The 16,502-nt window shown below is 48.2% G+C and overlaps 1 protein-coding gene and 1 long non-coding RNA gene across 4 annotated transcripts in view; one reads left to right on the top strand and one right to left on the bottom strand.

Moving 5' to 3' along the window:
- Positions 1-384: 384 nt before the first annotated feature.
- On the bottom strand, positions 385-16,209 carry LOC309873618. The gene is made up of 3 exons (XR_014316426.1): positions 15,952-16,209; positions 8,483-11,096; positions 385-3,509 (listed from the first exon to the last, which is right to left on the bottom strand). It is a non-coding gene; the product is annotated as an uncharacterized lncRNA (long non-coding RNA).
- Positions 9,863-16,502, top strand: part of AQP11 (aquaporin 11) — a gene marked incomplete at its 5' end in the record, with an annotated part of 19,192 nt that continues 12,552 nt past the window's right edge. For 2 of the 3 annotated variants that reach the window (XM_082749571.1, XM_082749570.1), the window contains one exon: positions 9,863-10,484. In XM_082749571.1, coding sequence (XP_082605697.1) covers positions 9,863-10,484 — 622 coding nt within the window. Of the gene's footprint in view, positions 10,849-10,879; positions 11,574-16,502 lie in introns of those variants that run through there. The other variant, XR_014316423.1, reaches the window with a different exon arrangement.

Here is a 16,502-nt window from a genome sequence, read left to right as displayed (position 1 = left end):
AGTCTGGTGGAGGCAAAACAGAGGTGGAAGAGGACTGAGGCATTAAGCCCTCCCCACACCCCAACACTAAAACCTGACACCTTTGGCATTAGCACAAAAGCAGGTTGGCTGCAAGGTCTGAGGAATCCCGGACATTCTCTCCCAGCCTCTCCACAATGGGCAGCCCCAGATAGGTGAGCTGCTGGGGAGTGGGCTGCGGTGTCAAAAGCCACGGACTCTGGCATCATCAGATTTACAGCTAGCACTTACTGAACGCTTTTTATGAGCGGCTCTCTGTGCTAGTGTTTCATGCTTTTTAAAACAAATCGATGAGGTGGGGCATACAACCCACAACTGTTATGATATGTAAAGTTTTTCCGGGCGAGATAAACACACCAGGCGAGGTAGGCACAAGGCAAGATTTATTAAAGGCACTCTCCAGCGCAGTTTCAGGGCTCAGGAGAAGGGGAGCCAGGAAAACTGACCCAGGAGGGCACCCTCGGGCAAGGTTCCGCAACTCTGGAAAGCAGAGTGGCGGAGTCGTACCCAAGGCAGGGAGAAAGGTGCTTTTAAGGGGTCTCCAGGGGAGTTCAGGGGTCTTTTGGCAAGTTTCCTTTATTTAGATATTTTGCCTGCTCCTCGGGGTCCCATTGGTCCACTGGAGCCCTGAGCGGGGGTGTGTCTCAAATTCCTGCTTGTCAGGGTCCCATTGGTCCACGGGAGCCTAGAACGGGGGTGGGGGGTTGTTGGAGGGGGTGGTGTTCAGATTCCTGCTTGGGTCTTTGTTCTCCTGTCTGAGCTCAGGTTTTGTGGCGGGAACTTTTGCCATCTTAAGTAGCCCTTTCTTCCTGCCAGCCCAACATTCCGACCTTTTGCTTTATATAATGGTGCCAGGGGCGTTGACTCAGTTCTGGCTACTTCCTGCTGATGGGGGGGCGTCGTCATAGGGGTAGTCGGAAGTGGGCAGGCTAGAGTAGGGCTGAAGGAGGAGTTGATTGACGGACACTCGGGCAAGTTCTTGTAGGCGACCCTGCAAGCATCGGAAAAGACAGGGAGCAACTGAGATTAGAAGGAGGATTATGCATACAGGTCCCTCCAGAGGGAGCAGCCAGGTTACCCAGGTGTAGGGGTCCAGGCCCCAGAAAGACGTGTCTCGCCACCGTGCTTGAATCCGATCCCTGAGTTCTTTGATCCTGGAGGTGAAAGACCCGCGGATCCCCTTACCCAAGAATTCAACACTGCCACAGGATACAAACAGCAAGAGGTTCTTTATTGTAGCGCGGGCGCCGGCGGGTGGTCAGTAGCTCCTGCTAACTGAGCACACCAGGCTGGGGTAGTGCAGGATTTTTATAGACAGGTACAAACAAGTTTTGGGTGGGGCGGAGCTGATTGGCTGGCAATTTGAACATTTGAAAAAGGCATACTTGGTGTTAGTGGATTGGCTTTGGAGGACCCCCGCGCGAGTGAAGAAAAAGGCGGGAAGGGGGAGTGAGGAGGGGGAGTTGGACCTTATTACTCAGCAGAGACGCATCCTGCCTATGTGACTAGGCGGCCCCCTGCCTACATGACCATGGGCCCCCTGCCTACGTGACCATGCCTCGGCCATTAGCAGAAGGTATCTTGTTCAAACAGGAGACAAGTGTCACACCCTAAAAGCCAAGCGGTTACAGAAAGGCAAAAGAGCGGTTAATTAGTTAACAACTGGGGGAAGGGTCTTTCAGAGGTAACTATACCTGATTGGTTAACAAATTAACAACATTCTTCATTTAAGTATAGGCAGGTCCCCCCCTTTTTGGCAGTGAGAAGGTCTAAGGCCTGTTGGTTCTGCAGAGCTAAGGCCGCCAGGCTGGTAACTTGTATCTGTAGGGCTGTGAGGGAGTCAGCAATCCGTTCCATGTCATCATTCAGGGCTTGGGAGAGTTTGTAATAAAAGTCTATGGAAGTTCCTGTCCCCACTGTTCCGGTTGCCACCCCTGTGGCTACTCCTGCCCCTATTATGAATGGAAGGAAGGCAGCCCTTCCTCCACGGTGTTGGGGGAATAGGATGGATTGCAACTGGGATTCAGAGTAGATGGTGGTAGAAGGAGATAGTAGAATGAATATACAGCCTAGGGAGTCATTAGTGGTCAGGCAGCGATATGTTCCTTGAGGGCACAAGAGAAATATTCCCGAGGGAGTACACTAAGGGAGGGAGGAGTTAGTGATGCTGGCAGCTGCCATGGTAAGGGGGGAGTACACATTAATAATAGGTATGTTTCCCCCCGATAGGGCCAATAAGAACCGTATTATTTGTGGTTGTAGAGTTAGGGAGTGGCCAGTCAATAGGGAGGGGTACCCCTACAATGTTGGAATGTGTTGAAAAAGAGAAACAGATCCAGCAGTCACTGTCACCATTCTTCGACACATTCTACATAGGTTGTAACTAGAATTCAGGAGGGCCACTGTCAGTTGTTCAGTGGTAGGGAATTTTTGGATGCTACCGAGATTGATGCCCTTATAGACCGGGTCACTGGGGCTTGGAGTCGTTTAGTCAGGTCGATGACCGCTGTTTTAATGCGTTTGTGGCTAGCCTGGTCCTGGACCCCTCCCCCGTCAGAGAGACCAACATGACCCAGATAGGTCCAGCAAACTTTTCCAGACCTGGGGTAGATGTTGCAGGGGGCAATACCGCGTTTGGCTGTCACGAGGTCAGAAACCCAATAGGTTTTCTGGTCATATGTACAGGTTGTTGGTTTCTTTCCCCGGTAGCAGGTTGCAGGCATATAAGTAAAGGCTGAGAAATAGCGAAAGGTACCTGAACCCCTCATGCAGCTAGACTCACATGGGTCTGCCTGGTTTGTCTGGATTAGAAGGAATATGAGAAGGAGCCCTAACCAAGCGAAGTTTGGTGGGGCCTGCCATCTGGGAAGTCCAATCAGTCTCTGTGGGTGCCCGTTTGAGATTGTTGATATGTACCCATGCAGAGTGCCCCAACAGTTTCGCAGCAGATGGGGCGGTAAGGACGACCGTATGAGGCCCGGTCCACTGGGTTTGTAAGGAGCCTGGCCACAAGCTTTTGAGGAGGACCTGGTCCCCAGGATATAGATCTTGTAGACCCCCTTCGGAAGCATGGTTGCTTGGGGCTGGGATGACAGTGTTGGCGTGGGCCCTTAAGAGAGCTCGGAGGCCGTAAAGTAATTAAAATGGGCTTAAGCCTGAAGGCCTGCTGGGTGTAGTCCGGAGTCTGGTGAGAGCCAGGGGCAGAAGTGTGGGCCAGGAAAGGCAGGTCTCTAGGGTGTTTGGTGAGTTGGACTTTGAGCAGCCCGTTGGCCTTTTCTACCTTACCTGATGACTGTGGGTGGTATGGGATGTGAAGTTTGCAGGTTATGTTGAGGCTCTCAGATACCTGTTGGGTTACACTGGAGATGAAGGTGGTCCGTTGTCAGACTGGAGGGTCCGGGGTAATCTGAACCTCGGGATGATGTGCTTGATGAGTATTGTAGCCACCACATCCGCTGTTTCCTGGGCCGTGGAGTATGCCTCGATCCAGCCTGTGAATGCATCAACCAAGGTTAATAGGTAGAGAAAGGTTTTATGGCGAGGCATGTGAGTGAAGTCCAGTTGCCAGTCTTCCCCCGGCTGATGACCTCGGAGCTGATGGTTAGGCCCAGGTCTGCTGATATCTCCTTGTGAATTCACTCCCAGCCGAGCAGGCTTTACAAGCCCTGTGGACAACTTTGATTACCTTAGATAAGGAAGGATGATAGAACAATGGCTGAAGAAATTGGTGGAGAGCCTTTGGGCCAAAATGGAGGGATAGATGGATGTCAGTAATTAAGGTGTGCGCCAGATTGCCTGGCAGGGCAATCCTGTCCTGAATGTAGATCCACCCCTTATCTCCAATCTTTCCTCCCCGTGCCTGGAGGGCTGTGTTTCCTTTGTAGAGTAGGAAGGCTGGTGAGGGGTGTTAAGAAAGAGGATAGGAGACGCAGAGGTATTTAGGGCCGTTTGTCTGGCCACTGAGTCTGCCCTGTTGTTACCTAGGGAGACCAGATCCTTGGCCATTTGGTGGCCTCGACAGTGAACAACTGCTACCTCAGCGGGCAGACTAAGGGCCTCAAGCAACTTGGCGATGAAATGTCCATTAGCTATAGGGGTGCCCTTGGTCGTTAGGAACCCCCGTTCTTACCAAAGAGGAGTGTGAGTTATGAGGTAGGCATATTTTGAGTCAGTGTAAATGGTGACTCGTTGTCCCTTCGACAAGTGTAATGCCCTGGTGAGAGCTACGAGTTCAGCCTTCTGGGGAGTGGTTCTGATTGGGAGGGGAGCCATCTTTAATACCACATCCATGGTGACCACAGCGTAAGTAGTGTGTCTTTGGCCTCACTGCCACGAAGAGTATGCGGTCAGGATTGGATAGTGGTTGATCAGAGAGACCGGGATGGAGATGAGTGAGGTCCTCTATAAGTTGTAGACAGGAATGAATGGGTTCCGGGGTGGGCGAGGGTATAGGCATTAAAGTTGCGGGGTTTAAGCGGGGGGAGGTAGAGAGAGAGATATGTGGGTTTTCTAGGATTAGCAGATGGAATAGCTGGAGATGAGAAGGAGTCAGATGGGCCAGGGATCGGTGGCTAAGAAGGTCCGTGAGTTGGTGGGGAAAGTAGACCGTAATGGGCTGCCCTAAGATCAGTTTGCGGGTCTCCTTTGTAAGGGCCCTGAGGCAGGGCTGCCATCCCTGGGCGGTGACATCCAGTTGCTCGGACAGGTAGGCTATAGCCCTATGCGTAGGCCCCACCAGTTGTGTTAGGAGGCCAGTGGCTGAGCCGGAGCGCTCATCAGTGTAGAGATGGAATGGTTTAGAGAGATCAGGTAGGGCTAAGACTGGCCCAGTGGTAAGGCAGTCACTTAGTTTAGAGAATGAGTGGCGGATCGAAGTGGGATCAGTTAGGGGGCCCTGGGGGGGGTCTCTTTAGCCGCCTGGTAGAGGACAGGCCAGGATAGAGAAATTTGGAACCCAATGTCTGAAGAACCCAACCAATGCAAGAAAAGAGAGTATTTCATCCGCCGTTTGGAGAGGTTGGAGTTCTTGGAGGAGTCATATGCGGTCCCCGGTAAGAGACTTAGAAGTGGGAGTCAGAAGTACACCCAGATAGGTAGCCAAAGGGGCACACAATTGGGCCTTAGAGGGGATGACTCGATATCCCCTGGCCCCCAGGAAGTTAAGTAGGGGTCATCTTGGGAGACCGAGAGGGAGGGGCTACAGAGGAGGAGGTCATCCACATATTGTAGTAGAGTACTGGCCTTAAGGACGCCCTGCTGTAAGTCTGTAGTCAAGGCCTGGCCGAAAATGTGGGGGCCGTCCCTGAACCCCTGGGGTAGGACAGTCCAAGTTAGTTGTCCAGAAGCATGCATGTTGGGATCCTCCCAGGTAAAGGCAAAAAGAAAATAGAAATCAGGGTGCAAGGGGACGGTGAAAAAGGCGTCCTTCAGGTCCAGTACTGTAAAGTGAGAGATGTTTGGGGGAACGCAAGACAATAGGGTGTAGGGGTTAGGAATGACTGGATGGAGGGGGAACCACAGCCTCGTAGATAAGCCTAAGGTCTTGTACCAGTCGATAAGCCCCTGAGGGCTTACGTACTGGGAGGATAGGGGTGTTACAGGGGGAACTGATGGGGACCAGGAGTCCCTGACGCTTAAGCCGTTCTATGATAGGTTTCAGGCCCCGGGGGTGGGCTAAGGAAATAGGAAACTGAGCTCAAGAGGGAAACTTGGAGTTATCCTTAAGTTGTACTTTAACGGCGTAAGGTGGGAAGCAATGATAGGCTCCGAGGTGTCCCACACCCGAGGATCTACAGTGGTTAGGACATTTGGAACAGGGGTCAAGGGAGTGGAGAGGTATAGGATGAGACGAGTTGAGGCGGAGGGAGGGGAGGAAGGGGAGAGGCAGATAGTTGCCCTCAGTTTCTGGAGAATGTCCCTCCCCAATAGAGGGACTGGGCAGGAAGGAATCACTAGGAACGAGTGGGAGAAAGGGAACCCATCCAGGCTACAAATAAGGGGAAGGGTCACCCTAGCATTGGAGGAGGTCCCATCAATCCCCATAACAGTAATTGGTGAGGTTTCTGTAAGTCCCGAATAGGAAGGCAGAACAGAGTAGGTAGCCCCCGTGTCCAGCAGAAAGGAGATGGACTTACCCCCTACCTGGAGCATGACCCTGGGGTTGGCCTGGGTGAGAGGGGTGGCCGAGTCTGGGCTTCATCAGTCGTCCTCCAATCCGAGCAGTTGAAAGGCTGGACTTACTGTCTCGGGGGGTCCCCCACATTGAGGCGCCAAAGATACCCCGAGGTTAGGGCAGTCGGATTTCCAGTGGCCCATTAAATGGCATTAAGGGCAAGACCGAGTTGGCGGCTTTGGATTGGGGCACTGGCGAGCCCAATGTCCCTCGGCCCCGCATTTGAAAAAGGCCCCGGGGGGGTGGGTGCGATTGGTTGCCCCTCTCTGTTGGCTCCCGGAGCCGGCCGGCCACAGGGCTGCTACCAAGGCTTGGGTCTGCAACTGAACATTTTGCTGGAGTCTGGCTTGTCGTGTAAGCTCAGCCACCTCCTCACGGGAATTAAAGACCTTAAATGCCATTTTCACCAAGTCAGAAATGGGGGTCTGAGGGCCCTCCTCAGCCTTTTTAACTTTCTCCATATATCTGGCGCCAATTGAGAGATAAAATGAGTAGCCAGTACCGTGGCCCCTGCAGGAGAGGAGGGGTCCAAGCGAATGTACTGGGTTAAAGCCTCGGTCCATCAGTTAAGAAACATGGCGGGGTTTTCGTCAGGGGCCTGGACAACCTCCCTAATCTTGTCGTAATTAATGGCCTTATTAGAGGCTGCCCGCATGCCGGCTATGAGACATTGGACCATGCGGTCGCGGCGCCGGTGGCCATCTTGGCCATTCTGATAATCCCAACCTGGTTCTACAGCTGGGACCGCCTGGGCTCCAACTGGCATGGCAGCTATCAGTGAGAAGGACCTGATCTGCGTGTTCCCGGGCAGCAGCCTGGATGCGTTCCCTCTCCTCTGTGGTGAGGAGATTTACCACATGTAAATCATGCCAGGTGAGGTCATAGGCTTGGGCCAGGTATTGGAATTCTTTGATATAGTTATCAGGATTGGCAGAAAAGGACCCCAAGTGCTTCTCTATTTGGGAGAGATCCTACAAAGAGAAGGGTGCGTGGACTCCAACAACCCATTCAGCCCCTGCAAACTCCCTCAGGGGACAGACCAGGTCTGGAGACTGATTTCTGGACCATGTTCGAGCGGAGATTGGGGGAGAGGGAGGAGGGTTAGAAGGCGGGGAAGGCTCTGGCTCAGAGCTTTTGGGGGGGGTGGTCTGGGAGCGCTGGTTGATGGATAGGTTGATAGGGAGGAGGGGGGACAGTTGGGGGGCCCTTAAAGGGGGCCTGGAGAGGTTTTCAGGGGGGTCGGAGAGAGGGGAGAGGGAAGGGGAATCAAGGTTCTTGGGAGTGGACGGCGGAGGGGCCGAAAGGGGGGGTGCAGGCAAGGAATACTTGATAAGTTGGGCAACGGGACCAGAGTGAGGGTCTAGAGCGTGGAATCCAAAAGGCCTGGACGTAAAGTGCTTCGGACCATCTGCCTTGGCGCTTACAGAGATTGTCAAGGCCCAGGAGCACCTGATAGTCGAAGGTGCCCTCAGGAGGCCATTTCGATTGGTTGTCCATACTTGGGCCAAGCAACGGTACGGTTTTTTTTTTTTTTTTTCACTTCTAAACATAAAACTTTATTACATTTCTAGTTATGTCCTTTTGCATGATATATTTAGGACCAAGTAGTTAAGAGAAGTCCTACTTCAGGCTGATACTCTCAGGCTGATTTGGTTTCCACCCCCCACCGACAGAATGACTCTTGTCTCCCCTTCCCCATTTCAGCTTGAGCGCTTGATGTCATGAAGAAAGTGGCAGCTGGCTGGACAGATAAGGCCCAAGTCTAAAATCCCCCAACACAAAATGACGGCAAGTGTCCTTTCGCTCAGGATCCTCCCTAGGTTAGTAAGGAAAGAACACATCCATTTCCAGGGACACCACAGGCGGCTTTCATTTCCCTCAGACCAGGTGGAAGACGCAGAGCGTTTCCCCTACCCCCACCCTGGTCTGTCTTCCTCCTCGCTACTTCCTGGCCACAGAAGTGGCCTCACTAGTAGACGTCGCCTCCGTAAGTCCTGGTCTAACCCCAAGGTTCGGTGATTAGCCAGGAGACAGCCCAAGGGAGTTTTTGAGTCTAATTTGGACTGGGAGGTTCCCATAGCTCCTTCCCCTATCAACCCAAAACGCGGAGGAAGGCGTCCCCTCCTCTGCGGGCTGAACTGCGGTTCAGGAGAATAGTTGCCGTGGAATGAGGACGTCTCCCAATTCCTCGGAACTACGGGGCCACCTGGTGGCGGAGGAGAGCTCGCCCAGACCCGGCTGCTGCTAGGGCCAGGGCGCCTCGGGAGGGGTCAGGAGCCAGGAAACACTCACCGCAGCGACTTTCAGAGCCGAGTGAAGGAAGTGCTGAGTCCCAGTCCGGAGGTGGAGGGGAGAGCCGCCGTGGGGAGGCAGAGGCTCGATCCCCTCCTGGTTTCGCACCGAATGTAAAGCTTTTCCAGCGAGATAAACACACCAGGCGAGGTAGGCACAAGGCAAGATTTATTAAAGGCACTCTCCGGCGCAGTTTCAGGGCTCAGGAGAAGGGGAGCCAGGAAAACTGCGACAGGGGGGAGGAGGGCACCCTCCCCCGAGGTTCCGCAACTCTGGAAAAGCAGAGTGGGGGAAGTCCCGAGGCAGGGAGAAGGGGGCTTTTAAGGGGGTCTAGAGGGGAGTTCAGGGGTCTTTTGGCAAGTTTCCCTTATTTGGATAATTCGTCTGCTTGTTGGGGTCCCATTGGTCCACTGGAGCTGGAGCGGGGGTCTCAGATTTTGCTTGTCAGGGTTCCATTGGCCCACTGGGGCCGGAAGGGGTGGGGTGTGTGTTTCAGATTCCTGCTTGGGTCTTTGTTTTCCTGTGGGAGCTCAGGTTTTGTGGCGGGAACTTTCGCCATCTTAAGTAGCCCTTTCTTTCTGCCAGCCCAACATGAGGCAGATGAAGAAAACTCAGCACAAGAGACTCAGTTGCATGCCCTTGTTCACACAAGTCAAACCCCGGTTCGTTCAACTCCAAAGTCTACCCACGGCTTCGTTTGACTCCAAAGTCTACTCCCTTTCACCACCCCTGGCCTCTGCGTCCCACCTCCGTCACCTCCCATCTTCTCAGTCGCCCCATTAATAAAAACGAGGCGGTTGGACGAGATTATCTCTAGGAGTGTTTCCAGCCGGACAGTTTTACCATTTTAGGAGCAGGGAAGAAAAACCTTCAAGGTCTTCCCTTCAAAGCAAGTGTCAACCTCGCAGTGAACGCGAACCTTCCCGTTAGGTGCCGGGGCTGGCGTCCTCGGAGCTCTGGTCGAGCCGCTCGCAAGGGCTCACGGGTCCCCGCGCGCATGCGCAATGGCCTCGGCGCGCAGCGTCCCTCCGCGCCCTCTCAGACCTACGCCGGCTTCCAGTCCCTCAGGGAGGTGGCGGGGGCGTGTGCGTGTCGGACTGACGGTTGGCCCTTTAGCCGGTGCCCTAGCAGAGCTTCCTTTGCCGCCCTTCCCCTCCTCTCTTCCCCGGCTCCCAACACCCTAGCTTCGAGCCGGGGAGGGGAGGAGGGAGGGGAGGCGTCCTCCAGCGTGACGCCCAGGGGCTTCCAGCTCGCCCTGAGTCGGTCCGCCCCCGGGACGTGAGGAGGGGGCGGGGCTGCAGACTTAGGACTTGGGACTCCTGCCCCGACGCTGCTTCTGCTAGAGCCAAGTAGGCAGCCTAGTCTGGTCAGGAGCGAGACATGACGGCGCTGCGGGGCCTCTGGCCGGAGGTGCAGGACACCTGCACCTCACTGGGGCTGATGCTGTTGCTCGTGCTGTTCATGGGGCTGGCCCGCGTGGTCACCCGGCTGCAGCTGCACAGGTTCATGATGGCCCACACCTTCGTCTTGGAGTTTCTGGCCACCTTCCAGCTCTGCTTCTGCACCCATGAGCTGCAACTGCTGAGCGAGCAGGAACCCGCGCACCCCACCTGGCCGCTGACGCTAATCTACTTCTTCTCTTTGGTGCATGGCCTGACTCTGGTGGGCACCTCCAGCAACCCGTGCGGCGTGTTGATGCAGATGTTGCTGGGGGGAATGTCCCCTGAGACGGGTGCGATTAGGCTGTTGGCTCAGCTGATTGGTGCCCTGTGCAGCAGGTACTGCATAAGCGCCTTGTGGAGCCTGGGGCTGACCAAGTATCACCTCAACGAGAGGACCTTCGTTTGCAGGAATCCTATTCAAGTCGACTTACCCAAAGCGGTCATCACAGAGGCCATCTGCTCCTTTATCTTCCACAGCGCTTTGCTGCACTTCCAGGAGATCAGAACCAAGCTTCGTATCCACCTGCTGGCAGCACTCATCACCTTTTTGGTCTACGCAGGTTTGTTATTCCCACAAAACACTTGGCACCTCCGGAGCCTCTACGACCTGAGGCACAAAGTTCTTTACCAAGATACATTTGAAACCCCTACACCTCTGCGATGCCAATATTGGTATCCCCGTTATTCTATACATTTGCAGCCCGTTCTTTACCAGTAGTGCAGACATATAGATCCTCCATTCAGTGCTTTTTTTGAACCCCAGCAACAGGAGCCATTTCTGTGCTGAAACTGAGATCTTGTGAAATACTGCCAAGGGTTCAAATATCCTACAAAGGGATTGTTTTAATGGTAGAAAGGAAAGATAACTTATCGCTACCTCTTTCCTCTTGACAACCTGACACTCAGACTGAAAAATGATCATGGGTACCTTTCAATTTAAAGGCACCTTAAAAAGGTGCCTTTCAATTTAAAGTACAGGTAACATGATTGATTAATAATAAGAGTGAGGAGTAGCAATTTTGTAGTTCTGTTTCTTAGTTCTTTTTCTACAAAATTAAAACTTGATTGAAATGAAAGATTTTTTTAAAAAGTAACTCGAGAAATCTGATTATTTCTTGCAAACCATTGGTTTACTTTGACAGATCTCAGATGCAGTGGATACCCTGGATATCCTAAAGGGGACAAGGAAAAAAAAAAACCGAAAGTTTAATGATGAAATGTGTCATTTTAAATGATTGCAATGAAGTAGCTTCATTGGGACTATATAAAATGTTTTAGAAGCAGGAATCTAATAAAAGGAAATTAATAGTAAAGGTCTATCTTCTGCCCACTGAAAGTGAAACTATAAGTAGAAGCAAACCTCAAAAGAAAGGCTTCTAAAGGGGCGCCTGGGTAGCTCAGTGGGTTAAAGCCTCTGCCTGCAACTCAGGTCATGATCTCAGGGTCTTGGGATCGAGGCCCGAGTTGGGCTTTCTGCTCATCGGGGAGCCTGCTTCCCCCTCTTTCTCTCTGCCTACCTCTCTGCCTACTTGTGATCTCTGTCTGTCATATATACAACTAAATCTTAAAAAAAAAAAAAAAAAGAAAGAAAGAAAGAAAGAAAGAAAAGAAAGGCTTCTAAATATTTGCTTGACTTTCCAGGATAAAAATGAAAGACTTTCCAACCCATCTTCCATCCGATAGATATATTGCTATTCTTTGTGTGTAGACACAGATGGAAAAAAGGGTAGAAGAGAGAGGGAAAGATTTCTGTATATTTCAGGGGTTGATGAATAGTCGCTTATTTATTAAAGTTTTAGGTTTGGGCTAAAGTAGAAACATGCCCTCTATATGAATATAATCATCCCTCACAAAAAGTAATATACTTATAAAATTAATGTTTTATAGTTTTCCAGGTCATCTCAGTATGAAACCAGAGCTGAGAAAACACTGCTCTTGTCCAGACTTGTGCTGGCCAATTCGGAAGACACTAGATACATGTGATTTTTCAGATTAAAATTAACTAAAATTAAATACTTGGTTCTTCAGTTGCAATAGCTTTATTTCAAGTAGTCAGTAGCCACACATGGCTAGTACGTGCAATATCAGTGCCAGAGACTGTTTGCTGGGGCAGAACATAATAGAAAATTGTGGATTACTACTGTTACAGAAATTAATAATCTATTATGATCTTCCTTTTCTGTCAATGTAAGGGAGATAAGAGTATTCATTGAGCAATATACTAATAAGCACATAGGAAATTTATATGAGTTATCTTACTCAATCCTTAGAAAAACTCACTAATGAATACATTTTAAGTAAAGTGAGGCTCACAAAAGTGAAATGACTTGTCCAAGCTAACACAGCCAGAATGTGCTAGAATCATGGTTCAAACTGACACTAAAGCTTATTCACATTACATTATCAGCATTTCTATACTGCACTCAAAAGTAACAAAAATATGTACATACAATTGAACATTATTCAGCCATGAAAGGGAATTAAGTTCAGATAAATACTACAACATGGATGAACCTTGACAGACACAAAGGAACAAATGTTGCAGGACTTCACTTATATAAAAACCAACATATGGGGCGCGTGGGTGGCTCAGCCATTTAGCATCTCCCAGGGTCCAGGGATCCAGCCCTGCATCCTGCTCCCAGCTCAGCGGGAAGCCTGCTTCTCCCTCTCACACTCACCTTGCTTGTGTTCCCTCTCTCACTATCTTTCTGTTAAATAAATAAATAAAATCTTTATTTAAAAAAACCCCACAGCATAGGCAAATTCATAGAAAGTATAATAGAGGTTACCAGGGACTAGGGGGCAGAGAGGAGTGGAACTAACTCTTTAATGGATACAGAGTATAGAGTTTCTGTTTGGGGTGATGGTAAAGTTTTAGAAATTGTGGTGATAGTTGAACATTGTGAATATAATTAATGACACTGAATATATTCTTAAAAATGGTTAAAATGACATGTTTTATGTCATATACCTTACCATAATTTAAAAAAAATTTTAAGTTGCAGGGCGCCTGGGTGGCTCAGTGGCTTCAAACTCTGCCTTCGGCTCAGGTCATGATCTCAGACATCGGGCTCTCTGCTCAGCAGAGAGCCTGCTTACCCCCTCTCTGCCTACTTGTGATCTCTGTCAAATAAGTAAATAAAATCTTAAAAACTTTAAGTTGCTAAAGGATTCTTTTGCTGAATAAGTCTGGCAAACACTGCATTAAACAGATTTTTTTTTTTTGAGATGTTATTTACTTATTTGACAGAGAGATCACAAGCAGGAAGAGAGGCAGAGAGAGAGTGGGGAAGCAGGCTCCCCACTGAGCAGAGAGCCCGATGCAGGGCTCGATCCCAGGACCTTGAGATCATGACCTGAGCCGAAGGCAGAGTCTGAAGCCACTGAGCCACCCAGGCGCCCCTAAACAGATTTTCTATTGTTAAGGCTTTAACAGAGGCTTTTCTATGCTGTTATATATTGTGAAACCCCAAAAGGAGGATGTGGAACAATTTTTCAAACTTAAGGAATCCTTTTGTCTAGGACTATGTAGCAGAAGAGAACACACATTGGGTAATGCTACACTAAGCCGTAATTCCAAGTTATCTTCTGTGGATACATCATAACTTTAGATCAGAATTGTTCCAGACAGAATGAACTGTCTTGGGACTGGTCAAGTTTCTGTCATATCAGAGATAGGTAAGGCTTTTTGTAGGAAGGATTTAAGAATGGACAAGGGAGGAAAGACAGGAGAAGGGTCAGCTACTTCAAGTCTCATTATAAATTACTTTGATATGTCTTTTTAACTTCCTTTTTTTTTAAGATTTTATTTACTTATTTGACCGACAGAGATCACAAGTAGGCAGAGAGGCAGGCAGAGAGAGGGGGAAGCAGGCTTCCCGCTGAGCAGACAGCACGATGCGGGGCTTGATCCCAGGACCCCGAGATCATGACCTGAGCTGAAGGCAGAGGCTTAACCCACTGAGCCACCCAGGTGCCCTTCTTTTTAACTTCTAAGGTACTGTTGGTGGTGGTTTGACATGGTTGTGTCCTAGGATGTGATTTATTAACATGTTAGAGCTATAAAACTATTAGTGCAGATTTTAAGTAAATCTCCTTAATTTTTATTTTGGAGAATTTGGTTCAATGAACAAGGTAAAAGAGAATGGCATTCATTTTTTTAAGATTAATTAATTTATTTTAGAGAAAGAGTTGGGAGGGGCAGAGGGAGAGAAAGAAAAACTTTAGCAAATTCGGCACTGAGCATGGAGCCAATGAGGGGCTCGATCACAGAACCCTGGGTTCACAACCTGAACAGAAACCAAGAGTCAGATGATCAACCAACTGCACCATCCAGGGGCCCCTGCATTCATTTTTAATTAGAGTTGGCCCTTGAACAATGCAGGGATTAGGGGCACTAAGCCCTTGCACAGTCAAAAATCCATATATAACTTTTGATTCCCCCAAAATTTAACTACTAGCCTAGTGTTGACTGGAAGTCTTACGGTTAACAGTTGATTAACACATATTTTGTATGTTGTATATATTATATATTGTATTCTTCTAATAAAGTAAGTTAGGGGGAAAAATGTTAAGAAAATCATGAGAAAATACATCTACAGTACTATATGGTATTTGTCAAAAAAATCTGCATATAAGTGTGCCCATGCATCTCAAACCCATGTTGTTAAAGGGTCAATGGTAAGCACTGAAAAAAATCCATTATTTTATACATCTAAGTAAGTTGTCTTTATTACTGCACCTGTTCATTACCGTTATAGAATTTTTAATTATACATTGTTTTCTGATGTCTTCTTCCAATAGACAGTAAGCTTTATGAATACAGAAACTAAAATTATTTTATTCATTATAACATATAACCAGGTCTTAGCATGTGTCACCTGTTACAAATCAAATACTATTCACTTTAAAAAATCCATGTAGAAAAAAATAATATATATCTGGATGTTTTATATTTCATGTCTAAGGGCTTTCAAAATAAGCCTAATAAATTGTCTGAAGAAATTGTAGTATTTTTACTTCATTTCATTATTCCATTCAGGAATTTTTGGTATCCTTGTGAATCATGAAGAATATAGGTAAGAATTTTTTGTCAAAGAAGGGAACTAAGTCCTTTAAATATTTGCTTTTAATATAAGAACTATATGAAATACTCATTTACAAATGAAAAATCGCTTCAAAGGTCCAGAACATTTATTTATTAATGTAGTGGCTAAGAGCACAGGTTTGGAGTTGTGCTGTACCCTTAGAAGAGATACTTAATTTAGGCCTCATTTCCTCATCTTTAAAATGGAGAATAATAACTATCTATCTCTTAAGACTATTATGACGAATAGAATAACGTATTTCAAGTTCTTATCCTAGTACCTGGCACAAATATTCTAGTCAGTGGAGAGGGCTAGCCTCCACTCTAAATTAGTTAATTAACATTCTGGCTTATAAATGAGTCTTATGGTTTTAACTAGTGTCATTCTGTCCCAGTGAATTTGATTCCCTTTAGGAGTCTTGAGTAACATCAGCATCTAGAATTGCCAGATTTGAAACCTGGACTTTGACACAGTCTTTAACTGTGGTAATTCACCAAGTTCCTGCTATCCTGTAAGACTCTTGACAATCAGCCAGCTCGGTCTTCCCATTGATATCTCCTCTAGGACATATATTATTATGTCTTCTCCCCTTCAGATGTCAATAAACAATATTTTTCAAAGGTAGTTTGTCAGTCCTGTACCTGACTGATGATTCTTTTTAAATAATTCATTTTAAATTACACAATTAATGAACATATTTTGTTAAAAATTAAAACAGTAACAATGAGACCAACCGTGCCTTTTGACTGCCATCCTCTATGCCTGTCCTCTCTCCTTCTCTGCCTAATCTTCCCACCAAGGTAGTCCTCTGCACATGCGTGTGTGTTGATGTGTTTGTGTGTGTCCTTCCAAACTCTTTATGTGATTTATTATATAGATAAGACCCTATAGAAACTATTATTTAGGTATGTTCACGTTAACATAAAAGGTATTATACCTTACTTTTGCAGTTTGCTTTTCTTGATGGTAGTAGTTGTTCAGTGGTATCTTGGAGACCTATCAATGTTAATCAGTAAAGAGATTTCTCTCATTATTTCAAAACACTGCATGTTATTCCAAATTAATAAGCTTGTTTATTTAGCTATCTTCTTATGGACAGTCAGGTTTTTCCCAGTTCTTTGCTACTATAAACAAACTTTGATATGTCTACTTGTATTCAAGTATCAATAGTTCTGTACAACAGGGAGTTCTTTTTTTTTTTAAGATTTTATTTATTTATTTGACAGAGAGAGATCACAAGTAGACAGAGAGGCAGGCAAAGAGAGAGAGGGAAGCAGGCTTTCTGCTGAGCAGAGAGCCCGATGCAAGACTCGATCCCAGGACCCTGAGATCATGACCTGAGCTGAAGGAGAGAGAGAGAGAGGGAAGCAGGCTTTCTGCTGAGCAGAGAGCCCGATGCAGGACTCGATCCTAGGACCCTGAGATCATGACCTGAGCCGAAGGCAGCGGCTTAACCCACTGAGCCACCCAGGCGCCCCAGGGAGTTCT

This window comes from Mustela nivalis (genome assembly GCF_964662115.1).
Source record: "Mustela nivalis genome assembly, chromosome: 9".
NCBI lineage: Eukaryota > Metazoa > Chordata > Mammalia > Carnivora > Mustelidae > Mustela > Mustela nivalis.
The sequence above is the reverse complement of the archived record's forward strand: the minus strand, read 5'-3'. Positions and strand labels throughout refer to the sequence as shown.